The sequence below is a fragment of the Phocoena sinus genome, chromosome 2 (genome assembly GCF_008692025.1).
Source record: "Phocoena sinus isolate mPhoSin1 chromosome 2, mPhoSin1.pri, whole genome shotgun sequence".
Lineage (NCBI taxonomy): Eukaryota > Metazoa > Chordata > Mammalia > Artiodactyla > Phocoenidae > Phocoena > Phocoena sinus.
The window spans coordinates 140,754,524-140,782,295 of NC_045764.1; the positions used below are offsets into that span (position 1 = coordinate 140,754,524).

Consider the following 27,772-nt stretch of genomic DNA (forward strand, 5'->3'; position numbering starts at 1 on the left):
CTAACCTTCATGTTTCTAACTTTTAATATACCTCAGTAATGATAGGTATATATTGGATAATACTGAAACCTTTTGGTCATTTACACTTCAGGTAGTCTTCTGTTGTTACTGTCGTTGTTGCTTTTTATGGCATTTATCAAAGGTGTAAGGAACTTCTGTTGAAACTAAACCCTAGGTCTTTAAAAGGCAAAAACATAATAATTTAAGTCTATAGGACCTCTGATTAAAATGAATGAAATTCATAGTCCTTTTGATGGGGAGAAGGGAAGAGAAACTCCTTCCTTCCTTCCTGCCTATACCCAGCTGCCAAATGCATTTTCATTTCCAGGTGGCTATACGCAAACAGGAGATAGAAGACAGACTCAATTCATGGATTGTGTTCAATGAAAAAAATAAAGAGTTGTGTGCATGGCTGGTGCAGATGGAAAACAAAGTTCTCCAGACAGCAGATATTAGTATTGAAGAAATGATTGAAAAGCTTCAGAAGGTAAGCAGGAGTCCCCAGATGGGGACGGTTATGACCACCACGGTATCCTCTGCCTTCCTCACTCCTAGGCTCAGAGCTGTATGATGTCGTAGGCCCGTTTCCAATGAGATGGGAAAGGTGGGCATGGTGCTGTGTACCGAGGGGGGTTGCTTTCTCTTGGTTAGGAAGTCTGGCCAGACAAGGGGCTCGTGTCCCCTTAAGCTTCAGTTCACATCCCAGGTGAGTTACGGTTTCTCTAGTTGTGTTGTTAAGGAACTCCCCTGGCCAAAGGAGAAAGACCAACAGCAGTGGGGCTCATAATTGTGAAAAGGTCACTGATTCCCACAAGGAAAGGGAGAAAGAGCCTTCTGGCCCGGTCACCCCAAATGCCGCTCAGTTAGCCCTCAGGAAAATTCTTGCTGATATATTAGACTAATTTAGTTAGGCTCAGTAGTCCTCCGCTCCCAAGTAGCTTAGGTTAGGAGAACTCTGTGAGGGAAACCAGGACTCTTGAATTAAAAAAGTAACTACCGCCTTATATATCACACATGCGCTGAACGGGCATTGTTTGACTTTTTAGCTGCTCTCCGAAGAGTTGCATTAACAGGTGTGAGAAGTGTTTTTATTTTTTAAGAAATTTCAAGAGGCACAACTGTGTGTTTGTAGCTGGCAAAGAAGTGAATTTTCGATAGTGATTCCGGCTTTGTGTTTTGGTGCCCTATGCCAGGACTGCATGGAAGAAATAAATCTGTTTAGTGAAAACAAGTTACAGTTAAAACAAATGGGCGACCGGTTGATCAAGGCCAGCAACAAGACAAGAGCAGCTGAGATCGATGACAAGCTCAACAAAATTAATGACCGTTGGCAACATCTTTTTGATGTCATTGGATCAAGGTAAGAAGTGGCCTAAAAATGGATTCCTACTCCCTAAGGTACAGTGGTTACTTCACAGATCTAGAAACTGAGCCCCATCTTCCTCTAAGGTAACCCAGAAATTTTATAAACTTACAGATAAAGGCAAAGCTTGGTAAAAATGAAAATTCTTATTTCAACATTATAGGAAGATTATATTTTAGTATACCTCACTTTAATTTTTTTTCTTTAGCTTAAAAGTTCACATGACTTAGACTAGGTTTAAATGAGAGTTGTTCCTTGAGGAGGTATTATTTAGCAATTCTCACACTGCCTTAAGACTTGCATGTCCCCCAGATGAAATCATGCCTGCCTGCTCCTGCTTGTGTGTGACAAGCGCAGGTAGGTCAGGGCATAGGGCTGATTTCTAGGTGCTGCTTCTGGAGGTCCCCGACTGCCCCCCATGCCCCCATCACCACCACCACAGGGGCTGGGCACACTCAGCCCAGGCAGGGCTTCTCTGCAGGTTTGCCGGGTGTGCCAGGTCCCCAGTGGGCCTCTGGTCCTAAGGTGTGGACTAAGGAGGCACAGCTGTGACTATAAATCAAGGCTATCCAGTGCTTGTCAGAAACAAGGCTGATCATTTTATCTCCCCTCAAAAAATAACGATGACAGTGCCACTCAAACTTCTAAATGTTTTCCATCTTCAAATTCTCTGTCCAAAGACAGACCCTGACCAAAGTATTTTTCAGTTGTAACCTGGCACACAGAGAGCAGTCACTCGGCTTTGGGGCCGTTCATGCGGCTTTGTTTCCACTGGCCGAGCGAGTCTTTTACATAACAGAGTGCTTGGAAATTTTGAACACATATATAACGTGGACTATACAGGCGAATCCTACAAGGTAAACGAAGAATCAGGGAGTACTGAAAATAAAATACTCTTAATAATTTGGCATTTCCTTTGCCTCATTGTTTACTGTAAACCATAAATGAACCTAGTTCAATCAGCAGATGCACCAGGCTAAGTGCTATGAGAATTACAGACCAGGAAGTAAGATGAGTCAGTTACATTAATGGAAGCAGACATGTGGGCAGGTGTAAAACCTCTGAGAGCTCAAACCTGAGAGCTCAAACCTCATCTTCCTGGAGTCGGGGTGGGGATTGGGAGGGACCTGATAGAAGAGCAGTGTCCCCAGATGGTCCTGAATAAGGGGTTGGAATTCCAGCGCTACTGGTGGCAGAAGGGGGAGAAACATATTCTGTGAGCAAAGAGGTACAGGGTAGTGCAGAGTAGAAACTGTGCGGGAAATGATAAGAAGCTCCACTGGCTCAAGTGCAGGAGGTGAAGCTTTTAGAAAGGTAGGTTGAGGCTAAGTCTTAGAAGAGCTTAAATCTCAACTGAAGACTTGTCCTCCTAAATAAAGTTTGAGTCTTTCGCGGTTCTTTTTTAGAAGGGAGGGTCTGTCGAAGATAAATATTAGGGTGATTTGGCTGGCAGCACAAGCTGGGCTGAGTTCAACTTCTGTCTACTGCCAGTTGGGGGGAAAAAAAAATCTATGGAAATCCATGACGGTAACCCAAGCAAGGATTAAAGAGCACAGATTTTGAGCCAGTCCTGACTTTCCCTGACTTCCACTTACCATGGAAACTTGTAGTGATTTAACCTCTCTAAGCCTCAGTTTCTAAATCTGCAAAATGTGTCTCACAGCACTGATTACATCAGAGGCCGCTGTGGGGATGAATGACACATGTCTCGCGTTTGGCCTGGGACCAGCATGTGGGAGCCAGTATTTATTGATTGGTTATTATCATTGTCTCTCCCTAAGAAGACTTTAAGACTAAGTAACATGTTTTTTGAGTGGAAGAGGATTCCCCCGCTTGGATCTAATCATGAGAGGTCTTTCTTCCGTGAGAACAATGTCTTTGACTATCTTATTTCCAGTGCTTAGAACAATGCTTCAGATATTTGTTGAAATGAATGAATGTTTCAGGACGTAAGATTGTCATCATTTCTGTTGGGTAAATTGTGTCTGGTATGTCTTTGTCGTCATTGTCTTTATCTCCAAAGTCTTCTTGGGCACCTGGCACTAATCAAGAGTATGAGGACATGGGCTTCCCTGGTGGTGCAGTGGTTGAGAGTCTGCCTGCCGATGCAGGGGACACGGGTTCGTGCCCCGGTCTGGGAAGATCCCACATTGCCGCGGAGCGGCTGGGCCCGTGAGCCATGGCCGCTGAGCCTGCGCGTCTGGAGCCTGTGCTCCGCAACGGGAGAGGCCACAACAGTGAGAGGCCTGCGTACCACAAAAAAAAAAAAAAAAAAAAAAGAGTATGAGGACACGATACCTGTTCTTAGGTCATTCAGGTGTAGGATCTAGATTCTGCTTCCTGAGGACTAGAGGGATGATTCATTCTTACTCATTCGTGCTTTGGTTCTATCACTTCAGAGTTCAATAGGCTGCTTGCTTTCCTCCCTCCTCTCTAACTGCCTGTCTTCAGCCAGTTCCTTGGTGGGAAAGACAAAAACAGCAGGTGAAATTTCAGTCGTCTATTTGGAAAGAGCAATTGGCAAAATAAGGAGTTGAAATAATAGCAAATATATTGGCTGCCAGCTGTATTCTTAACAATGTGCTTTTTATGTATGATTTCACTTAATCTTCACTATAATTCTGAAAGGTAAATACCATTATCCCATTTTACAGATGAGGAAACTGAGGCACTGAAATTAAGTAACTTGCCCGTGGTTACACAGTCAGCACACGAGGCAACCAGGATTTCTACTCAAACAGTTGTGTTACCTCCCTGCTAACCCAGACCCTTGTGTCTTGTTACATTGAAATGAGTAGAACATTTTGAAAACCTAATCCCTTCGAAACTGAAGGACTAGGGAAGGAATAACTTGTTTTACTTTAAAGCAAAGGCCGGGGTGAGACAGATGACTGATAGTCTAGGAAACTCTTAGTTGACTTTACGCTTTAGGTGAATCTGTGGGTTGAGGCAGCAAGCTTGAACCTGCCGTAAATTGGCCTCACATAGAATCAACTCCTTGTCTGATTGCTGACACTCATTGCATGGCCATCAGAAAAGCAGGAGAGCACAGGCAGTAGAATTAGCCATGCTAATCAGAACCTGCAGCCCTGCAGGGTATACTAATGGCCTCATTTGCCCAAACTATTCTGGACACCATTTAACCTTTCCTGTCCTGCTCACCGTGTTCTGCTGCTTCATTCCTGTGGCAGGGCAAGCACCTGTTGTTAACAAGAGGGAAGATTGGGAGGGAGACCAATCTTGAAGTTATGAAGCAGGTATCCAGCTTCATGACTTCAAGATTTTAACTACAAGCCTTTAACTTAAGTTGGGGATGGGGCTTCCCTGGTGGCGCAGTGGTTGAGAGTCCGCCTGCTGATGCAGGGGACACGGGTTCGTGCCCCGGTCCGGGAAGATCCCACATGCCGCGGAGCGGCTGGGCCCGTGAGCCATGGCCGCTGAGCCTGCGCATCCCGAGCCTGTGCTCCGCAACAGGAGAGGCCACAACAGCGAGAGGCCCGCGTACCGCAAAAACAAACAAACAAACAAAAAGTTGGAGATGGTGTTCAGAAGTTCAAGACCTCAATAAATCAGGTTTAATTCACTGGGGAAAAAAACTGAAAAAAGACCTGTTGTTTTGGGTTCATTCTCAGCAAAATAGAGGTAAATTTCAAAAAAATTGATAAGACATGGAGGACAAGGTTACTTAAATGCACATTAAATTTACTGATCATTTCAGGTAGTAGGCTCCGTTATTTGGTGGATGGGGAAGAACCCAGTGTTTATTTTTTTAAGGGCCAGGCTCATATATATTATTTCATTTCATCCTTGCAGCAACCCTGCAAGGTCAGTATTCTCCATTTTACAGAGAAGGATGCCGCAGCTCAGAGAGGGTAAATAACTGAGCCAAGGGCAGAAGCAATTCTGCACATGGTGGCACGGAGCCAAGGTCATTCTGTCCCCCTGCTCCATGCATCAGCAGAGCACTTGGCTCCTTTGAGACTTTTAAAGGTGGTTTAGGTCTTCCCTGGTGGCGCAGTGGCTAAGAATTCGCCTGCTAATGCAGGGGACACAGGTTCGAGCCCTGGTCCGGGAAGATCCCACATGCCGCGGAGCAACTAAGCCCGTGCACCACAACTACTGAGCCTGCGCTCTAGAGCCCGCGAGCCACAACTGCTGAGCCTGTGCTCTAGAGCATGCGAGCCACAACTACTGAGCCCACGTGCTGCAACCAGTGAAGCCCACGCACCTAGAGCCCGTGCTCCACAACAAGAGAAACCACTGCAATGAGAAGCCCGTGCACCACAACGAAGAGTATCCCCTGCTCGCCGCAACTAGAGAAAGCCCGCACACAGCAAGAAAGACACAACGCAGCCAAAAATTAATTAATTAATTACTTATTTTGGAAAATGTGGTTTATCAGAATTTTTCTAAAACCTAGTACTCAATATAGACTTTACTGTCTACTCTAGAGCCATGGTTCTCAAACTTAAACATTCATCAGAATCCCTGGAGGGCTCCTGAGAACATGGATGGCTGGACCCCATCTCCAGAGCTTCTGATTCCGTAGGACTGGGTTGGGCCAAGAATGTGCATTTCTAACAAGTGCCCAGGTGTTGCCAATAGTGCTAGGGCAAGCAGTAGTATGAGGTGACACAGTGGACTTGCCACTTACGGTAACCCAAGTCTTGCAACCTCTGTAAGCCTGTCTCCTTGTTGGTAAACTATGGACAAGATTCTGGATGAAAAAGTACCAGGACAACGATGGGTCTGGCCATACACACGCATGCCAGCCTCCGGTGCAGTGCAGTATGGCTGTGTGATAGGGGAGGAGAGGGAGGGTGCTTAGACCCAAGCCACTGTTTTTCCTCTGCTTGTAAAGTGTTTTTCAGCTTCTGTAAAAATCCTTAAAGAATCTAAAGGACCCATCTCCTGAAATAACCAGATGATCAAGGGGACTGGGGTGCCTACGTCAGTCTTAATGCTGATTTCCTCACATAAGGTCACACGAGGCCCTGATGTGGGCACTAAAATGCAGAGAACTGGCTCTCTGTCAGAAATGCCCCAGGAGCTTTTAGCATTCCTCATGGGCCCTTGGGCAGCTTCTTGCATTTGTGACATCTGACCTCTTATAAAACATGCTATTAATTTCTTCCACAGAAAGGCCATTTGAAGCACTACATATTTTTTGGTGAATGGTGTGATTATTATAGAACCCAATCTGATTTGATGACAAATGTTAATTATATCCTATGTTTATTGACAGATTAAATGAAGAGTTAACTTTGTTTAAAGGCCGTTTCCTATATTAACTTTATTTTTTAATTAATTTTTATTGGGAGTATAGTTGCTTTACAATGTTGTATTCGTTTCTCCTGTACAGCAAAATGAATCAGCCGTACATATACATATATCCCCTCTTTTTTGGGAGAGTTAACTTTTTTTTTTAATCGTAACTGTTGCCTCCTCCTCTTGCCCATGTTTTCTTAGATAATATCTTTGAAAAGTGACGCAGCAAAATCTGAATGCAGCAGAGATGACTAAAGTACAGAAGTCGTTTTTCAGAACGACCGATATGTGTGATCCGTGTTTTGGAGGCAGCTAGGTTACCTATTAATAAGAACAGTTTAGGCACAGGATGTCGGGTGATGGACCAAAGGATGCAAAGTTGACCTGCTTCAGCCAGCACAGACTAAAGCTCTGAAAAGAGGGTCCCCGGCCATCAACAGGACTGATGCCAAAGAAGGCCTCAGCTCGACACATAACCTCACTTATACGTACCTTTGATTTCAAAATCCCAGGAGCTGAACTCCTTAAAGATTCATCTCCTTTTGTTTCCCAGAACCCCCTCCCCATTTCATTAATCAAAGCCTTCACCTTGTCCGGTGAAGCAGGGGCCCTGTGTCCTCAGTGACTGTCTGGTTGTTCATCTTGGTGGAGCCTCTTCAGAGACGTGGGGTTGGGGGGCTCTTTTTAAAGACTCTTTCTAGCAGCTTGTGAGGATGATCCGGTCAAAGCTTTCAGTGCCTAAAAGAGATGAGACAGCTGAGTGGAAAGACATATCTGTTGGTGTTGGCATCTTCGGTGATTTTAATTTTCTTTTTATCTGTATTTACTAAATGTTCATTATGGAAAAAGGAACACGGGAACTCTTTTTTTTCTTCTTAAAAAATGTCATGAATGTTGTTACCTTTCTCCTAATTTCTCTTTGGTGGTAGCATCATTTAATAGACTTGGCATCCTTAAGCCAGTGTTATGAAGGAGGGACACACTCAGATGTACTACTACCTTATGGTCCCTTCCTGTTTAGACTAGATAGCTCTCTTGCTATCAGAAAGATCAAGTCCATGAAAAAACTTTTTAACTGAGCATAATTTTCACATTTTATCTACCAATGTGAAAAGCCCACCTGCTTTATAATAGTAGCAATTAAAATGTTGTCATTTAAGCTCAGCAGTTATTACCATGGCAACTGTGTGTTAAGATTGTTTTTCCATCCCTTGAAGAATGGGCAGAGAGATGTGTGCCTTTTTAAACTGATACGTTTTTCATTGCTTTCCTTTTATCTGTATTTTCTCAAGGTTACTGTGGAAGACCAAACAATGCCGCTAGTCATAAAGTTGACTTGCTCTGGTCTTAGCAGGTTGCCTGATCCAGTGGGACTAGAAGCACTTAGAGATTTGTCGCACAGGGAGAGCCAGATGTGAGGTCGGCCTCCCCACTTTCCTTTTTCCTTCCCATCACAAGTCCCATCGTTCCACCTCTGGAGCAGGTGGCTCTTGCTCCCGGGCCCTGCAGAAATGCCTTCCTGAGGGTCGGGGAGCTTCCAAGGAGACAGCAGCCATCACAGGATCAGTGAGCAGTCAGGAGCCTGGTGTCCAGCATCAGGCTGGTCCAGCGTACTGAGCCTTGGAGTAGCACCAGGGACAGCCAAGCGTGTGGACACAAGTTAGATGCTGCCTTTGGGGAGAACTATTTCCAAATCTTTATACCTAATTTCACTGGTCTAGAATGTGCTTAGTGTGTTTCAAGGTGGGGATGTAATAATGGCTAAATGTTGGGCTTTGGGGACCCATGAGAAATTATTGAGTCTCCAAATAAGGCTGAGACTGAGCCTGAAAGGGGCTTGGACACAAACCAAGGGTGCTTCCCTCAGCAGAGCCCCTCAGGGTCATGTAGAGAAGCACGGATAGGGAGGTAGAGGAATTTTCAGGTACTCAAATTATGGTAAAACCTAGGAGGGAGTAGCAAGGAAAACTGCAAAATTTCTTCCTCTGCAAAGTGTTGAACTCCATTTGTACTACAAGATAGAATTCTTATTATTACTATTATTATTGCATAAAAGCAAAGAAATGGAATAAATAAACTCTCTGCCCCTCCCAAGCCAGGATGCACAGGACTGAAAAGGCAGGGCAGAAAACCTCCTGGGGAAATTTCTTCTTTAGGAGGAAGCCATTCCTGTTGGACTCGGGGCTTCAGATTTCACCATTGCTTTTAAACCTGAAACAGAGACATTTAATTTGATGAGAACAGAAATCCTCATTTCTGTGCCCCAAATCTTAAGTGTTTCTTCCCTGCGTTTATAGCACTTCCTAAATAACCCATAGCCAAGATAACACTGGGACTTTCTTCCCCCAGCCTTGCAATCCTGTAGCGTCAGAACAAAGACTGTGTGTGTGTAAGAGAGGCAAGGGCTAGAGATATTTGTTTATTGGAAGGAAGAAAACTGAGATTAAAAATTGCAGTTAGCGGAGAAGCAGGTCTCTTCCCTGCCTACCCTCACTGCTCCGTAGCGGCGAGCGAGCCGTGCCCGCGGGAGGCTGCGGGAGGGTGGCCTGTGCAAGATGATGAACCAGTGAATGGAGAGGCCGCCGGGCGGGGGAGGGGCCGCCTCGTCCCTGGGAGGTGGAGGTGCAGCCGGGAACTTGGAGGTTTCGCTCAACCTAAGGAATGATTTGTTTCTCATCAACAGTAAGTGCCATTTTGGTGATCAGTCCTACATCTGGGAGCAGCGGCTGCTGTCCCTGTGTGTCTCGTTTTCTCGCGGTCTCATGTTGGTTACAATAGAAATTACCGCTGAGATGGTGGCTGCGGAGTGTGTGTGCTCGGCCATCGGGGGATGGGTTCTTTCCCAGTGTCAGCATGTGTGTGGTGTCTGCAGCCAGCCTTTGACAAGCAGGGGAGAGAAGTGATTATGCTGTGTGGAAAATGGAAGTCCTCTGGCGACATAAATGCTTCAAAGAGGCGATTAGCTCAAATGTATTGTAATGTCCGTGCCCTCAAATCAGGGCTTCAGGATCGTGGAGTAATTGATTATCTACTACAAAGATGTTTAGTCATTTACAAAGATGCAATTGTGCAGAATTTGCACAGTGTTTTTTTAGCAACTGACAGCTGCCCACAGGTCTGAGTATCTGTTTGTTTCAATACAAATGCAGATACTCAGCCATCTCAGTTTTCCTTTTTAAGTTATGCTGTCCACATGGGCATGGGAATTTTTTTAACCTACGCTGGTCCAGGGCCTTAATAATTTAACTGTAGACCCTTTAGCATGGAGAGAATAGGAATGAAATATAAACTCTTCCATATACATGAATTTGATATTTAAAGCCTCCCTCACACACTGTAAGACTTAGGCCTGAATCATGAAGTGATATTAACCTGGCTTGATTTTTGTTTTGGAGAGGGAAGAGGGTTCATAAGTATTAAATTCCCATCCATCGCTAGATGAAGATAAAGGAAAAACTTTATTCACCTTGATTATTTTCTGCATTTCTACCCGCAAGCCCCACAAAAGAACTTCTTATTTGTATGCTCTTTGTCAAACTCCTTATTTTGTTTGGTATCATATAAAAATGTTTTCGTTTTATTCGGATCTTTCAATAGTCCGTACAGGTGAAAAACTTCCTCTTTGCGCCTAAATATCTTGGTTTTCCAGTCCTCAGAACTGGAATTCAGCTCAGGGAATCATGCTTATTTTTTCTGGAGAAATATGGATTTGTTGAAATATATGTGTGATTAGTATTAGTCAAGCACACCTGGGTGAGGCATGGGCCAGTACAGAGATGGTGAGCTACTTAAGCTGCCTGGGTGGTTGATGTAATGCAGAATTGTGCTTGCTTCCCTGTAACAACAGTCTGGTTTCTGAATGGATTTCCTTGTTCCCAATATTAACTCGAGATTTAAAATTTTCCAAGAGCAATATTAATAACAAGGCCTAACTAGGAGGTCGGTTGCCTGGGTTGGCAAATAACGTGTACTTCCTGACCTGGGAAAGGTGTCGATTAGGTAATTAGATTAGCGTCTGCACAATCGATGTAGACTCAGCAGTACATCCAATGGTTCCCAGAGTAAGTCGTAACATGATTATCTGAGGAACAACATTTATTTATGCCACTGTGCATTTGGGGATATTTCACCTTCAGTCGGAGGCTGGGACATAGAAGCACGTCAAGTCCTGACTGGATGAATGTTTTGTAGCTTCTTTTCTTTCCCTCCCACCCTTCCTCTTTTTTTGCCCTAAGTGTGCGTGCGATGCGTGTGCTTGTTTTTAAGTACTTCACTTGTCCAATGTGGAACCAACGTCTAGGAGCATGTGTGGCTCATAGTGTGGTAGCAGATTGTTTGTGGCGAGATGGCTCGGGGATGCTCTGATCGTCGCTTCTTTCCTTTAAAATGTAACATGACCACCTCTTTTATGAAAAAGGCAAATTTGACGGGATGTGTGAATGTCACTTGTTCATTCAGAAGGTGTTTATCGAGCACCTCCTATAATATTATAATGTCTAAATTAGATCATGACCTCTGGGAATAAGTTATCTTCAAATCCTCAGGATCTGCACAGGACCCAAGACAAAGTGAGTGGTTAAATGTTTATTGAAAGGAAATCATGGAGGGGCAAAGTGGGCACCCAAAATGCCACACTTGTTGGATGGGCTTCTACCTGCCAGTGTGTCCTAGAGCTGTGAGTCTAGACTCCTGATCATATTCCCTGACAGCGCTGGAAACCATCCTGTACCCACCCCACCATATGTGCCCATTATCATGTGCAGGTTTATATAGGATACCCCAAGAAAAGTGCTTAAGAACAGTAGCTCCGGCCAGACTGCCCAGGTTGGAATCCTTCCTCTGCCATTGACTGGTCGTGTTACTATGGTAAATTATTTAATCTCATTGCCTCAGTTACCTCATCTGTCAAATGGGGATGTTATTAGACTGATCTCACAGCATCGTTGTAAGGATTAGATGAGTTGCTAACTTATATATAAAGCACAGTAGGCCTGGCACATAAAGATGTCGGCATGTTCTGTGGATGTTCCATTTTAGTAATAAAGTTTGTGAATTTTAAAGCATACCCAATGTAGAAATTTTAAAAGAACGGGATAACAAGAGAAAGTCTAATATTTTCTTCCCACACCCCATTGGTTTGGACACCAAGCTCATTGGCTTGAGCCCCACATTTGGGACGCCACTGGCCTGGAGTACCATAGTTCTGGGGAAGCCAAGCTAATTATTCATCCACCTTCTCCATACTCCCCCCTCTGCTTATTGCACACCTCACCCCTCAGGATTAACAGGATTCAGGATCACTGCATCTCAGTATTTTTGCACCCAGGTTATTTTATTACTTGTTAGCGCTCTTCATTTAAAAAGTTGCGTTCTAGCCCTCTTCTTTCAAAATAAAGAGGCTGAGAGCCTTATGATGGACTAGGGTCGGGCGCTGGATGAAGCAGTGGGGGCTGCCATTCTGGGAGGAGAGAGGAGGAAGGATGGGGAAGCAGGAAGCAGGAGGGCTGTGCAGAGGCTGCTGGCCTGAGTGCCTCTCCCCACCTACAGGAAGCTCTCAGGGCGGAGCTTCTCCAGCCAGAGCCTCCCAGGAGGGTAGCCCCTTGCAAACTGCATGCAAGACTTGGTCCCATGGGGCCCGGGGTTCCCAGCTGCTCTGGCATTGTGTGGAGTGTTCCTTCTGTTCCCTGGGCAGTCAGGGTGACAAGACATTGGGGTGAGGAGGGTATAACTTGAAAGCCAGGGGAACAAAGGAAGTATCTAGGTTACAGCTGCATCCAGGCCTGGCCCTGGATTCTGTTACTTCCTTTTTAATAAATCATCTTGTGGCTTTGAAGGAAACTTCTTGTAATATTTGCAGTAAGAATGTAATTTGGAAAATATACCATCTTAAAATCATTACAACCACAGTTTCTGGGCATTTATCTCTGTCAGACACTGTGCCAAATTCCTTTCATGCATGTGTATCTCATCCTGCTCTCAGCCACCCAGTGAAGGAAGGTACCACTGTTGACGCCGTTTGACAGATGAGATCAAATAGAGCCAGGATTCATACCCAGACCCTGACCACAAAGAGTGTGCTCTTCATCACCAGGCTCCATGGCCTCGTTCCAAGCTTGCCTACCTCATGGCACTGTTGAGGATAAAATATTTATAAAAGGACTATGTGAGGGCCAATACCGTGTAAATCAGGTGTTACTGTAGCAGCGTGTGATCCCAGTCAGCAGTAATAAGAACTAGTATTACAGTGAGTGCTTACTTTATGCCAAAGGCTTTACATGCATCCTCTTGTTTCTGTCTCAGAACCCCCTACAAGGTGGATAATTTGAAGATTAACAAGGAAACTGGGAATCAGGAACATTAGGTACCTTGCCGGGTACACCGCTTATAGATGGTACAGTGGGGCTTAGATCTGGGTCTGCTCACCTCCAGAGCTCTGACCTGAATGTCGCCCAGATGCTATCACCTCCCTGAAGCTGGAGGGACCTGAGAGGCCTGCTAGACATGAGGGGCTGAGGTAGAAGGATTTTCTCTAAATTATAAAGCTAATTGGAAGTAGAGCTGGAGCTAGAAGTCATTCCCCAAGGTGGATCTGGTTGATAGTAGGGTGCAAAAAGATAATAGTAAAAATTAAAAATACACACAACTCTCTGGTTTACTTTTTTTTTTAACATCTTTATTGGAGTATAATTGCTTTACAATGGTGTGTTAGTTTCTGCTTTATAACAAAGTGAATCAGTTATACATATACATATGTCCCCATATCTCTTCCCTCTTGCATCTCCCTCCCTCCCACCCTCCCTATCCCACCCCTCTAGTTGGTCACAAACCACCTAGCTGATCTCCCTATGCTATGCGGCTGCTTCCCACTAGCTATTTTACGTTTGGTAGTGTATATATGTCCATGCCACTCTCTCACTTTGTCACAGCTTACCCTTCCCCCTCCCCATATCCTCAAGTCCATGCTCTAGTAGGTCTGTGTCCTTATTCCCGTCTTACCCCAGGTTCTTCATGACTTTTTTTTTTCTTAGATTCCATATATATGTGTTAGCATACGGTATTTGTTTTTCTCTTTCTTACTTACTTCACTCTGTATGACAGACTCTAGGTCCATCCACCTCACTACAAATAACTCAATTTTGTTTCTTTTTATGGCTGAGTAATATTCCATTGTATATATGTGCCACATCTTCTTTATCCATTCATCTGTTGATGGACACTTAGGTTGCTTCCATGTCCTGGCTATTGTAAAGAGAGCTGCAATGAACATTTTGGTACCTGACTCTTTTTGAATTATGGTTTTCTCAGGGTATATGCCCAGTAGTGGGATTGCTGAGTCATATGGTAGTTCTCTTTGTACTTTCTTAAGGAACCTGCATACTGTTCTCTATAGTGGCTGTATCAATTTACATTCCCACCAACAGTGCAAGAGTGTTCCCTTTTCTCCACAGCCTCTTCAGCATTTATTGTTTCTAGATTTTTTGATGATGGCCATTCTGACTGGTGTGAAATGATACCTCATTGTAGTTTTGATTTGCATTTCTCTAATGATTAATGATGTTGAGCATTCTTTCATGTGTTTGTTGGCAATCTCTATATCTTCTTTGGAGAAATGTCTGTTTAGGTCTTCTGCCCATTTTTGGATTGGGTTGTTTGTTTTTTTGTTATTGAGCTGCATGAGCTGCTTGTAAATTTTGGAGATTAATTCTTTGTCAGTTGCTTCATTTGCAAATATATTCTCCCATTCTGAGGGCTATCTTTTCGTCTTGTTTATGGTTTCCTTTGCTGTGCAAAAGCTTTGAAGTTTCATTAGGTCCCATTTGTTTATTTTTGTTTTTATTTCCATTTCTCTAGGAGGTGGGTCAAAAAGGATCTTGCTGTGATTTATGTCATAGAGTGTTCTGCCTATGTTTCCTCTAAGAGTTTGATAGTGTCTGGCCTTACGTTTAGTTCTTTAATCCATTTTGAGCTTATTTTTGTGTATGGTGTTAAGGAGTGTTCTAATTTCATACTTTTACTTGTACCTGTCCAGTTTTCCCAGCATCACTTATTAAAGAGGCTGTCTTTTCTCCACTGTATATTCTTACCTCCTTTATCAAAGATAAGGTGACCATATGTGTGCGGGTTTATCTCTGGGCTTTCTATCCTGTTCCATTGATCTATCTTTCTGTTTTTGTGCCAGTACCATACTGTCTTGATTACTATAGCTTTGTAGTATAGTCTGAAGTCAGGGAGCCTGATTCCTCCAGCTCCGTTTTTGTTTCTCAAGATTGCTTTGGCTATTTGGGGTCTCCTGTGTTTCCATACAAATTGTGAAATTTTTTATTCTTGTTCTGTGAAAAATGCCAGTGGTAGTTTGATAGGGATTGCATTGAATCTGTAGATTGCTTTGGATCGTAGAGTCATTTTCACAATGTTGATTCTTCCAATCCAAGAACATGGTATATCTATTCATCTATTTGTATCATCTTTAATTTCTTTCATCAGTGTCTTATAATTTTCTGCATACAGGTCTTTTGTCTCCTTAGGTAGGTTTATTCCTAGATATTTTATTCTCTTTGTTTCAATGGTAAATGGGAGTGTTTTTTTTTTCTTTTCTTTTGTTTAGAAACTGTTTATTTTCCATCAACCTATTTCCATTTTAAGAGTTTGTGGAAGAACAGTTTAAGACCACTCAGTGGTTGTTCCTACCCACTCGGTGGCCTGAGCAGTGGGAGCTGCAGACCAGTCTTCAGTGGCAGATTGAGCACTCCAGTCTTCAGTGGGGAACTGCTGAATAGGCACAGAGGGCACCTGCACAGCTTCGGACGAGTCCGCCACCTCAGGCTGAGCAGCAGTGAACTCAGGACCTGGAGCGGTCCACTCACCCTGAAATTCCTCCTTGGTCACAGCCTTCTCAGCTGCTGCCTGCTCTTCCTTTTCAATCTCTTCAGGATCTCTGTAGAAGTAAAGATCAGGCATGACCTCCCATGGTTGTTCACGGGAGATGGTGCCACGCATGCGCAGAAATTCCCAGGCAAGCATCCACCACATCAGACCCACTGAGTGAGCTCCCTTTTTGTTGCATGGGATGGCAATGTCCACATACCACAGAGGAGAGTCTGTGTTACACAGAGCAATGGTAGGCACGTTAACGTAAGAGGCCTCTGTGAGAGGCTGGTGGTCAGCCCTGGGATCAGTAACCACCAGAAGTCTTGGCTCCCGGAAGGCTGCCTGGATCTGGTTAGTGAAGATTCCAGGAGTGAAGCGGCCAGCAATAGGAGTGGCTCCAGTGGCAGCAGCAAACTTTAGCACAGCTCGCTGGCTAGTATTCCTGGAAGATATGACACTGACATCAGCTGGTTTTCAATGGCAACAGTGGCACGAGCTGCCAACAGAAGCTTCTCCCAGGTTCTCTTCAGATTTATGATGTAGATGCCATCACTTTTCCTTTTGTATATGTACTGTTCCATTTGGAAGTCAAGGTTGGTGCCACCTAAGTGGGTTCCTGCTGCAAGGAATTTGAGGACATCCTCCTCCTTCATTTGCAGGACATCAAGGGCTCTGGACATTGTTAATGTTTCCCTTTAAGTTACAACGGGAATCCAGAACAAAGCTGTATGGACCCTTATCTGGCATGAAAAGTGGGAGTGTTTTCTTAATTTCACTTTCAGATTTTTCATCATTAGTGTGTAAGAATGCCAGAGATTTCTGTGCATTAATTTTGTATCCTGCTACTTTACCAAATTCATTGATTAGCTCTAGTAGTTTTCTGGTAGCATCTTTAGGATTCTCTATGTATAGTACCATGTCATCTGCAAACAGTGACAGCTTTACTTCTTCTTTTCCGATTTGCATTCCTTTTATTTCTTTTTCTTCTCTGATTGCTGTGGCTAAAACTTCCAAAACTATGTTGAATAAGAGTGGTGAGAGTGGGCAGCCTTGTCTTGTTCCTGATCTTAGTGGAAATGCTTTCAGTTTTTCACCATTGAGGACAATGTTTGCTGTGGGTTTGTCATATATGGCCTTTATTATGTTGAGGAAAGTTTCCTCTGTGTCTACTTTCTGCAGGGTTTTTATCATGAATGGGTGTTAAATTTAGTCGAAAGCTTTCTCTGCATCTATTGAGATGATCATGTGGTTTTTCTCCTTCAATTTGTTAATATGGTTTATCACGTTGATTGATTTGCATATATTGAAGAATCCTTGCATTTCTGGAATAAACCCCACTTGACAATGGTGTATGATCCTTTTAATGTGCTGTTGGATTCTGTTTGCTAGTATTTTGTTGAAGATTTTTGCCTCTGTGTTCATCAGTGATATTGGCCTGTAGTTTTCTTTCTTTGTGACGTCTTTGTCTGGTTTGGTATCAGGGTGATGGTGGCCTCGTAGAATGAGTTTGGGAGTGTTCCTCCCTCTGCTATATTTTGGAAGAGTTTGAGAAGGATAGGTGTTAGCTCTTCTCTAAATGTTTGATAGAATTTGCCTGTGAAGCCATCTGGTCCTGGGCTTTTGTTTGTTGGAAGATTTTTTTTTTTTTTTGAATTTTGCCCTTTTTTAGATTTATTTATTTATTTATGGCTGTGTTGGCTCTTTGTTGCTGTGCGAGGGCTTTCTCTAGTTGCGGCAAGCGGGGGCCACTCCTCATCGCGGTGCGTGGGCCTCTCACTATCGTGGCCTCTCTTGTTGCGGAGCACAGGCTCCAGACGCGCAGGCTCAGTAATTGTGGCTCATGGGCCTAGTTGCTCCGCGGCATGTGGGATCTTCCCAGACCAGGGCTCGAACCCGTGTCCCCTGCATTGGCAGGCAGATTCTCAACCACTGCGCCACCAGGGAAGCCCTGTTGGAAGATTTTTAATCACAGTTTCAGTTTCAGTGCTTGTGACTGGTCTGTTCATATTTTCTATTTCTTCCTGGTTCAGTCTCGGCAGGTTGTGCATTTCTAAGAATTTGTCCATTTCTTCCAGGTTGTCCATTTTATTAGCATAGAGTTGCTTGTAGTAATCTCTCATGATCCTTTGTATTTCTGCAGTATCAGTTGTTACTTCTCCTTTTTCATTTCTAATTCTATTGATTTGAGTCTTCTCCCTTTTTTTCTTGATGCGTCTGGCTAATGGCTTATCAATTTTGTTTATCTTCTCAAAGAACCAGCTTTTAGTTGTATTGATCTTTGCTATTGTTTCCTTCATTTCTTTTTCATTTATTTCTGATCTGATCTTTATGATTTCTTTCCTTCTGCTAACTTTGGGGGTTTTTTGTTCTTTCTCTAATTGCCTTAGGTGCAAGGTTAGGTTGTTTATTTGAGATGTTTCCTGTTTCTTAAGGTAGGATTGTATTGCTATAAACTTCCCTCTTAGAACTGCTTTTGCTGCATCCCATAGGTTTTGGGTCGTCGTGTCTCCATTGTCATTTGTGTCTAGGTATTTTTTTATTTCCTCTTTGCTTTCTTCAGTGATCACTTTGTTATTAAGTAGTGTATTATTTAGCCTCCATGTGTTTGCTTTTTTGTTTTGTTTTGTTTTTTGCGGTACGCAACCCTCTCACTGCTGTGGCCTCTCCCGCTGCGGAGCACAGGCTCCGGATGTGCAGGCCCAGCGGCCATGGCTCACGGGCCCAGCCGCTCCGCCACATGTGCGATCTTCCCGGACCGGGGCACGAACCCGTGTCCCCTGCATCGGCAGGCGGACTCTCAACCACTGCACCACCAGGGAAGCCCGTGTTTGTACTTTTTGCAGATCTTTTCCTGTAATTGATATCTAGTCTCATAGCATTGTGGTCGGAAAAGATACTTGATACGATTTCAATTTTCTTAAATTTACCAAGGCTAGATTTGTGACCCAAGATATGATCTATCCTGGAGAATGTTCTATGAGCACTTGAGAAAAATGTGTATTCTGTTGGTTTTGGATGGAATGTCCTATAAATATCAAGTAAGTCCGTCTTGTTTAATGTATCATAAAGCTTGTGTTTCCTTATTTATTTTCATTTTGGATGATCTGTCCATTGGTGAAAGTGGGGTGTTAAAGTCCCCTACTATGATTGTGTTACTGTCGATTTCCTCTCTTATGGCTGTTAGTATTTGCCTTATGTATTGAGGTGCTCCTATGTTGAGGGCATAAATATTTACAATTGTTATATCTTCTTCTTGGATTGATCCCTTGATCATTATGTAGTGTCCTTCTTTGTCTCTTGTAATAGTCTTTATTTTAAAGTCCATTTTGTTTGATATGAGAATTGCTATTTCAGCTTTCTTCTGATTTTCATTTGCATGGAATATCTTTTTCCCATCCCCTCACTTTCAGTCTGTATGTGTCCCTAGGTCCAAAGTGGGTCTCTTGTAGACAGCATATATACAGGTCTTGTTTTTGTATCCATTCAGCCAGTCTTTGTCTTTTGGTGGGAGCATTTCATCCATTTACATTTAAGGTCATTATCGATATGTATGTTCCTATTCCCATTTTCTTAATTGTTTTGGGTTTGTTATTGTAGGTCTTTTCCTTCTCTTGTGTTTCTTGCCTAGAGAAGTTCCTTTAGCATTTGTTGTAAAGCTGGTTTGGTGGTGCTGAACTCTCTCAGCTTTTGCTTGTCTGTAAAGGTTTTAATTTCTCCATCAAATCTGAATGAGATCCTTGCTGGGTAGAGTAGTCTTGGTTGTAGGTTTTTCTCCTTCATCACTTTAAATATGTCCTGCCAGTCCCTTCTGGCTTGCAGAGTTTCTGCTGAAAGATCAGCTGTTAACCTTATGGGGATTCCCTTGTGTGTTATTTGTTGTTTTTCCCCTGCTGCTTTTAATATGTTTTCTCTGTATTTAATTTTTGACAGTTTGATTAATATGTGTCTTGGCATGTTTCTCCTTGGATTTATCATGTATGGGACTCTCTGTGCTTCCTGGACTTGATTAACTATTTCCTTTCCTGTATTAGGGAAGTTTTCAACTATAATCTCTTCAAATATTTTCTCAGTCCCTTTCTTTTTCTCTTCTTCTCAGACCCCTATGATTTGAATGTTGGTGCATTTAATGTTGTCCTAGAGGTCTCTGAGACTGTCCTCAGTTCTTTTCATTCTTTTTTCTTTATTCTGCTCTGCAGTAGTTATTTCCACTATTTTGTCTTCCAGGTCACTTATCTGTTCTTCTGCCTCAGTTATTCTGCTATTGATCCCTTCTAGAGTATTTTTAATTTCATTTATTGTGTTGTTCATCATTGCTTGTTTCCTCTTTAGTTCTTCTAGGTCCTTGTTAAATGTTTCTTACATTTTCTGTATTCTGTTTCCAAGATTTTGGATCATGTTTACTATCATTATTCTGAATTCTTTTTCAGGTAGATTGCCTATTTCCTCTTCATTTGTTAGGTCTGGTGGGTTTTTACTTTGCTCCTTCATCTGCTATGTGTTTTTCTATCTTTTCATTTTGCTTATCTTACTGTGTTTGGGGTCTCCTTTTTGCAGGCTGCAGGTTCGTAGTTCTCATTGTTTTTGGTGTCTGTCCCCAGTGGCTTAGGTTGGTTCAGTGGGTTGTGTAGGCTTCCTGGTGGAGGGGACTAGTGCCTTTGTACTGGTGGATGAGGCTGGATCTTGTCTTTCTGCTGGGCAGGTCCACGTCTGGTGGTGTGTTTTGGGGTGTTTGTGGCCTTATTATGATTTTAGGCAGCCTCTCTGCTACAGGGTGAGGTTGTGTTCCTGTCTTGCTATTTGTTTGGCATAGGGTGTCCAGCATTGTAGCTTGCTGGTCGTTGAGTGAAGCTGGGTGCTGGCGTTGAGATGCAGATCTTGGGAGTTTTTTGCTGTTTGATATTATGTGGAGCTGGGAGGTCTCTTGTGGACCAGTGTCCTTAAGTTGGCTCTCCCACCTCAGTGGCACAGCCCTGATGCCTGGCTGGAGCACCAAGAGCCTGTCCTCCACATGGCTTTTGGAAGGTCTGAGGTCTTCTGCCAGCATTCAGTGGGTGTTCTATAGGAGCAGTTCCACGTGTAGATGTATTTCTGATGTATCTGTGGGGAGGAAGGTGATCTCCGCGTCTTACTCTTCCGCCATCTTCTCAAATCTCTCTGGTTTACTTAAATAATAAACACTCACAACCCTGTGGTTTTATTAAGTAATCACATGGAGTGGATTATTACACACATTTATTCATTCAGCAAATGCTTGTCAATGCCTCCCGGCCACCAGGCGGTCTTGGAGGTACTGTGCACACAGAGGTAGCCCCATGCAGCCTGGCTGGTGTGGGCTCTGTCCAGATGGGCACGGTCAACGAGGGGTGCAGACACAGGGCTGCAGGGGCACGTGGTCGAGGGGCCCTCAGCTGATCTCGGAGAGAACAGTGGTAGAAGCTGCAGGAGAAGGGAGGGGAGCCACTTCGCAGGGTGCAGGGCTGGAGACAGAGAGGCCACTGACCGCTTGAGGAACTAGAAAGGTCAGGGCGTTAAACTGCCATGTCGGGGTAGGCGAGGACCGTGGAAGAGTTTGAGCGAGAATCAGACTTGCTGTACACTTCGGCTACAGAACCAGAAGCTGGGAGAAGGGTGAGGGGGGCAGCAGGAAGCTGTTCACAGGCAGTCCAGGAAGAGATGCTGCTGTCAGGGAAGGTGGGGCACTTCCTGTGAGTTAGGGGTCAGTGCCCCAGTTTCTCTTTCCAGTCCCTGGGATGCAGTTCTGATAGCACTTCGTAACATGAGTATCAGTAAGCGGGAAGTTTCCATTGTAGCCATTACTTCAGGTCTCTGGGATTAACCAAAAAGCCCACAGATCACCAGAACAAGCCTTCACTCCCTCTGCTTGAGGATTTTAACATTTTCTTTCAGGGTCTATATGGAGATCATTTTTCCTCAGCCCCTGCATCATTTCCCCGTGACAGCACTTTGGCATGCCCGGGAGCTCTCCGTGTATACTGACGCCGTGTGTCTTAGTTCAGATCCACTCCACGCTGAGCCAGGCAGATTGGTCATGTAGATGGAGCTGCAACTGTGCTTGTAGATGATGTGTCCTCCCCTCCCTTTTTGACTGAGACAGCTGCCCTAGGATGGACTGGTTCCTTGTGTGCGGCACCCCCAGCCCCTCAGGCTGGACGTGGTGGGGTTCAGCACATGCTCTGTACTTGCTCAAGAAAAGGGTCCCGTGAGAAGCATCACAGGCCGGGTACCACCAATGAGCCAGGTGTGTAACGTCTTTACCCATCAGGAAAGGTCCCTGGCTGCTGTGATCTTGGTGATAACCCAAAACAGAAACTGGACAAGTCACATGTGGTGATCTTAACCTGGAAAGAAAGAAATGGCATCTCCTATCTCCTCTGAGACCCCAGAAAGATGTTCTGGGTCTCAGGGGATCCCACCCTGAGAATGATAGGACTTCATACTTGCATGGGTAGATTATCTCTTAGTCCATTTGAAAATCAGCCGGAACAGCAATTCTGTAAATTGTCCCATATTGTGTAAAAACTCTGGCAACGTGAGCGTTAATAAAATCAGTAACCAGTGATGATTAGTTTTTAACCTCCAGCAGGCTTTTGGGTGCATTCTTCTCACCACTAAACATTGTGCTTTTGTTTTCCACCTCTTTTTTGCTGCAAATATGTTTAGGGTGAAGAAGCTGAAGGAGACCTTCGCTTTTATTCAGCAGTTAGACAAAAACATGAGCAACCTTCGCACCTGGTTGGCTCGGATCGAGTCTGAGCTCTCTAAGCCTGTGGTTTATGATGTCTGTGATGATCAAGAGATCCAGAAGAGGCTCGCTGAACAGCAGGTGGGGAAGTGAGAATGGGCTTTTGTCAGAGCCTAGGTGTTCACAGGGTCTGCTAGTGCAAACCATCCCCGCACTGGCTGTGCGTTTTAGTGGGTTCATATTTTGTAATACTGGTATGTTTTTTCCAGAGAAGGCTGACCGCCTGTCCATGCTCTTGGTGGTGTGAGGCATCCATCTCTTGAGTGCCCACCCCACCACCACCATTCATGTAGCTCTTTGTGAAATACTTTGAATAATGTTGAAGATGCAGACCTTAATCTTAGCGGTGAATAAGGTTTTTTTAATCTCTGTTTTTGTTACTACAGTTTTGGCAATGAATTGAAAGAAAAATAATTTTTCCAACCAAAGAAGGTTTTCATGGGACAACACTTGATGGGTCTGATAGAGAGCTTCAAGAAAAGGGGAGCGCTCGGGGGTGTGTGGAAGAAGGGGCATGTTTGGACCAATAGCTTAGAAAGCCTCTCCTGCAATGTTCTGTGCATTTCTGTCATCAGTTATATCCCCTCTTAGCCAACCCTGGAAATTCCACAATTTAAACACCACCGAATCCTGCCCCTAACCTGGCAGGTGCTTTTTGGTCTCACTGACTTGTCAAATCCACTCTCCTACCCTCCATAGGCTCGCATTTACATGTTCATTCTCATATGCAGTGCCTGAGCTTCTCTTTATATATATATATATATATATTTTTTTTTTTTTTTTTTTTTTTTTTTGCGGTACGTGGGCCTCTCACTGTTGCGGCCTCTCCCATTGCGGAGCACAAGCTCCAGACGTGCAGGCTCAGCGGCCATGGCTCACAGGCCCAGCCGCTCCGCGGCATGTGGGATCTTCCCAGACCGGCCTGCATCGGCAGGCGGACTCTCAACCACTGCGCCACCAGGGAAGCCCCCTCTTTACTTTTAAAATAGCTAAGCTTATGTTATTCTTTTAGTAGCTTTCCTTCACTTGTTTTTCGCAGCCCTGTGAGCAGATTCCGTTTTAACCATATGAGCAATATGGTCGCTACCAAGTTCACAGCCTTGTATCTGTTTTCTTCATGTTTCCTTCAAAGCCTTGGTGTTTGTTGTCTGTCAACACACCGATTCACTCACATATCCCAGCCACTTGGAGACAGAATTGGGGGGCTGAAACTTTTTCATCAGATTATCAAAGCCTGAAGGCCACCCCTTGATTATAAATTCTCTTGAGGTCAGGTCAGTCCTTCTCATGATAATAAGCAACATCTCATGCTACCACGAAATAGAGCTAAGTATTTGATAATACTCTGGACTTAGATCTTTATTTAATCCTATTACAATTACTGTTTGAATAATGCCTATTCTCTGATTTTCAAACTAGTATGATTTAGCAATGCTGCAAAGTAAAAATACTGGTTTTTCCACTTAGCCTCAGAAATTTAAGTATGTCTTTTTCACTGAGGTCATCTATATTCTGTCTTTGCTTTGTGGAGAAATGAATATTGATATAACTACCATGTTAATGGACACTGCAGAGATTTTAATGCCCTTATCAGTAAAGGGCTACTGAACATTATCAGCTTTATTTACAAGATTGATCCATTAGGTTGAATTTCTTGAATAGTCTCTTCATAGACAGGCCTTGCAAATAACCATTTACCCTGACTGGTGAGTCTTTTCAGGTAAATAGAACAAAAGCTGACAACATTTTTCCCTTTAGCCCGTGGCTGAATTTGGCAGGGGCTAATAACGTGTGTTAACATTTTATAAATCTGATGTGTGACAAAACATCATTAAATTGCAGGGAATTTATTCCCAAGAGTGTACAGTTTGGAGCAGCTGCCATTCTCTTGGCCATGTGTGTTCCTGTACTGAAATGCTATATAATTTCAGTCTGGTTGATTTGAAGGTTTCCAATTTATAGAATTTAGAATCACCATCATGGAATTCTTATTAAAAAAAAAATTATGGAGTTGGTCTTCAGGACCACTTTGCTGTGAAGAAGTTGGATGTATTAATTTTCTATTGCCACTGTCACAGATGACCACAGATTTAGGAGCTGAACACAAATTTATCATCTTATAGTGCTGGAGGTCAGAAATCTGACACAGGGCTGAGGTCAAGGTGTCACCAGGGCTGCTTTCCTTTCTGGAGGCTCTAGGGGAGAATCCATTTCTTTGCCTTGAAGTCCTAGAGGCTGCCTGCCTTTCCTGGCCCATGGCCCCCTTCCGCCATCTTCAAAGCCAGCAGCGGTGCATCTCTCTGAGCCTTTCTCCCTCTGCTTGACTCCGCTTGTACTTTTAAGGACCCTTGGGATTCCATTAGGCCCACCCACATAATCCAGGATAATCTCCCTATCTTAAGGTCAGCTGATTGGCAGGCTTAATTCTCCTTTGCCATGTAACCTAGTCTAGTCACAGGTTCTGGGGATAAGGACATGGTTCTGGGGATGCCAATATTCTGCCTACCACAGATGTCCTGAGGAAACCTGTAGTATTTTTATTAAAAAAAAACAAAATTATAACTAAACCTAGACCTTAAATGCTCCACCAAAAACAGAAAATGTGTCACACAAAATAATTATTTATGGGCCATTTTTTAAAAACCTTGCCTGTGTTTCTGTCACTGATTTAAATATAATAAATTGCTTGATTGCTTCCAGAAATAAGACCCAAACTCTTGGGATCATCTAGTAGTGCCTTCTGCAAAAGCCCTCAGGCCCAAAAGTGATAAAGCGCCATGATGTCCCTGGACCCTCATTATAACGTCCTTGGGGGCCTGGTGCAGAAGGGGTCAGACCTTATAAAAGTCTTTTTTGCTTCTCTTCTTTATGTGAAACTCCTTAGGTAATAAGTGTTGTATTGTTATTCCTGTAGAATAGATCATCTTCAAAATGCAAAGGAAGTGGTGGCCACCTCGTGACACGTTTAAACCATGGACCACTTTCATTGAGTCTTCAGCATCTCTCTCCAGTTTTCTTTGGTTGCCTGGTTCCCAGGCATCCCAGGGGTGCCTGATGGTGGCTTGGGGGGTTCGTTACCCCCACACCCTATAGTTACCAGTAGTCCCCTCCCCAGTGGCCAAGTCAGCTTCATGCCAAAACCCATCCACTGCCCAGGACCGCCCTGCTGGACTTGCTTGACACCCCCAGCCCCTCCTACGGAGACACTCTGGAGCCACCACCTGGGTTCCCACAACACACGACATGGTTTTCTGCCTTCTCAGCCTGGTTTTCCTTTTTTCCCCCCTGTATCTCATTTTTTCTAGTTCCTTTTGTGTTATTCTTCCTGGCTGCATTCTCTGCTCTGGTTTCCTGTTTCTCCCCATGTCCTCTCACTGATCCTCAACTTCCCTCAGCCCTTTCCCAGCTTCAGTGCTCTGTGTCACCTACTCAGGAGCAGAAAAACAAAGTAAACAGGCACTCATGTTTCCAGAACCATTGGCAAAAGTCCTTCACATTGTTTTACGTTGTTTCTTAAGTCGGATTCATCTCTGCGTTTGAACACTTTTGAAATCCAGTCATTGTTCAAACTCGGGCCTCAATGGGTACTAGTGGTGGGATCATTTCAGTTTGCAAAATGTCACTTGTCCAGTACTTCAGTGGTTTGTGTTTTAAAATATGGTCCACTACTTTATTTTATATTTTACAAGACAACTAACTAGTTCATACTGCAGTATCAGCAGGCCATTTTGTGGTGTATTAGAAGTTTGTTTTGGAAATTTTGAAAAACTCTGGACTCCTTTTTTAGCCAAGATGTTCATGGTCTTTTGTAAATTATCAGAGAGCTCATTTCTTGCCATCGTTTACCCTTTATATTAATCAGTTTTCTTTAGCTGTTTCATTCAGTAAAAGCTGAGTTAAAAAATGGAGAGTAGGGGGCTTCCCTGGTGGCGCAGTGGCTGGGAGTCTGCCTGCCGATGCAGGGGACACGGGTTCGTGCCCCGGTCCGGGAAGATCCCACGTGCCGAGGAGCGGCTGGGCCCGTGAGCTGTGGCCGCTGAGCCTGCACATCCGGAGCCTGTGCTCCGCGACGGGAGAGGCCACAGCAGTGAGAGGCCCACGTACAGCTTAAAAAAAAAAAAAAAAAAAAAAAAAAATGGAGAGTAACTGCAAAGAGGCTATTAAAATACATGGCATTCGTGTTTATCCATAGACTAGACTATCTCAGTGCTTTTCAACCAGATCCTACCCAACCCTACCAGGTGAGGTCAGGGACAGGTACCATTTTTCAATGATAATTGTCAATATTACTTATTTAGCACCAGCGTTAGGATTCCTTATTTATTATTTTGGCAAAAAAAAGTTTAAAAGGTTGTTTATCAATATCTGTAAATTTTAGGAAAGCCTGTGGCAATTCTGTGAACGGGTAAGAATTCTTAAACCTGGAATTCTATTTAAACCTATTAATTATAAAGCTAGTCCACTGACCCCAAGATGACTGCCCCCATTGCAGCATTTCAGACATTTGTCTTAGACTGACTGCAAAGCTTAAAAAAAAAATCACCTGCACATCTCTCTTCATAGGACACACAGGGTGACAAACTGAAAAGCACATTTTCTTCTGAATATAACTTTGAGGTGCTCATTTTTCATCAGTTAGGATCTGTGTTGAGAACTGCCTGATTTAAAACTTGAGTGTTAGCATTTTATTCTTTCATTTCCACCTGGACATAGAATTATCCAAATGTGCATTTATCAGAAGAAAAGTAAGAAAACATTAGTCCTATCTAGTAATCCAGTCGTAATCTCCAAAATTGTTAAATATTGAGGTGACCTGGAATGAACTTCATGCTGCTTTTCTGTAGACAGTGGCAGCCACTGTTTATAAAATAATCCCTCCTGTAAAATGGACTATGCTGAATCCAGGGAACTTGTATAGTTAGTAGCGGCTTACTTAACTTCATCTATTTCACAGTGTAATTTGGGTACTAAGACAAGTGGTGTGGTCTCATGTCACTCATCACAGAATTTGGGTATCAGGAGAGGCCTGGCTCATCCAGAATGACAAAACAAACAGGCACCTCACCTCGCCCTTCCCCCAGCCCTGCCCTTGTGTGTAGAAGGAACACTCCCTGGGTGATAACTGAAGATGCCATGTTTATACTTAAACAAGTTTTCCACTTTTTCCTATGACCGTTCATGTTTTTCTTGGTGACCCTTCGTTTTCCTGAATCAGTAGCACTCCCCCCATCATGGGACAAGACTCCAGAGACCCGCCCCCTCCCCGAGCTACAGCCGTGACTGGACTCCATCAGCTGGAGGGCAGCGTCTCTACCCCTTGGGCCCATGGAGCCAGGATAGGCTCCTGGGGAGGCTGTGGACACAGTTTGCGAGCACAGTTTGGGGGGTGGAGGTGTATGAAGATAGTACAGAGGTCTTAGGAGATTTAAGAATTCTGTGACCCATAAAAGCTTAAGAGTTTCTGTTGCTGAAGTTTTAGGTCCTGTTGAAGATAAGTCAGTTTTCCGAGG

General features: G+C 43.8%; 3 protein-coding genes across 3 annotated transcripts in view; 1 reads left to right on the forward strand and 2 right to left on the reverse strand.

The window, feature by feature from the left end:
- The window catches only part of SYNE2 (spectrin repeat containing nuclear envelope protein 2), a 317,234-nt gene that overhangs the window by 273,146 nt on the left and 16,316 nt on the right, over positions 1 to 27,772 (forward strand). Inside the window, 3 exon segments of the mRNA XM_032621163.1 lie at positions 329 to 487; positions 1,194 to 1,360; positions 22,181 to 22,343. Coding sequence (XP_032477054.1) covers positions 329 to 487; positions 1,194 to 1,360; positions 22,181 to 22,343 — 489 coding nt within the window.
- The window catches only part of ESR2 (estrogen receptor 2), a 183,141-nt gene that overhangs the window by 82,504 nt on the left and 72,865 nt on the right, over positions 1 to 27,772 (reverse strand). The window lies entirely within an intron of this gene.
- Positions 15,232 to 16,238, reverse strand: LOC116748381 (40S ribosomal protein SA-like). Its single transcript, XM_032621169.1, is given in 2 exon segments — positions 15,232 to 15,972; positions 15,975 to 16,238. Coding segments are annotated over 2 exon segments (885 nt in total). The 5' UTR covers positions 16,180 to 16,238; the 3' UTR covers positions 15,232 to 15,292.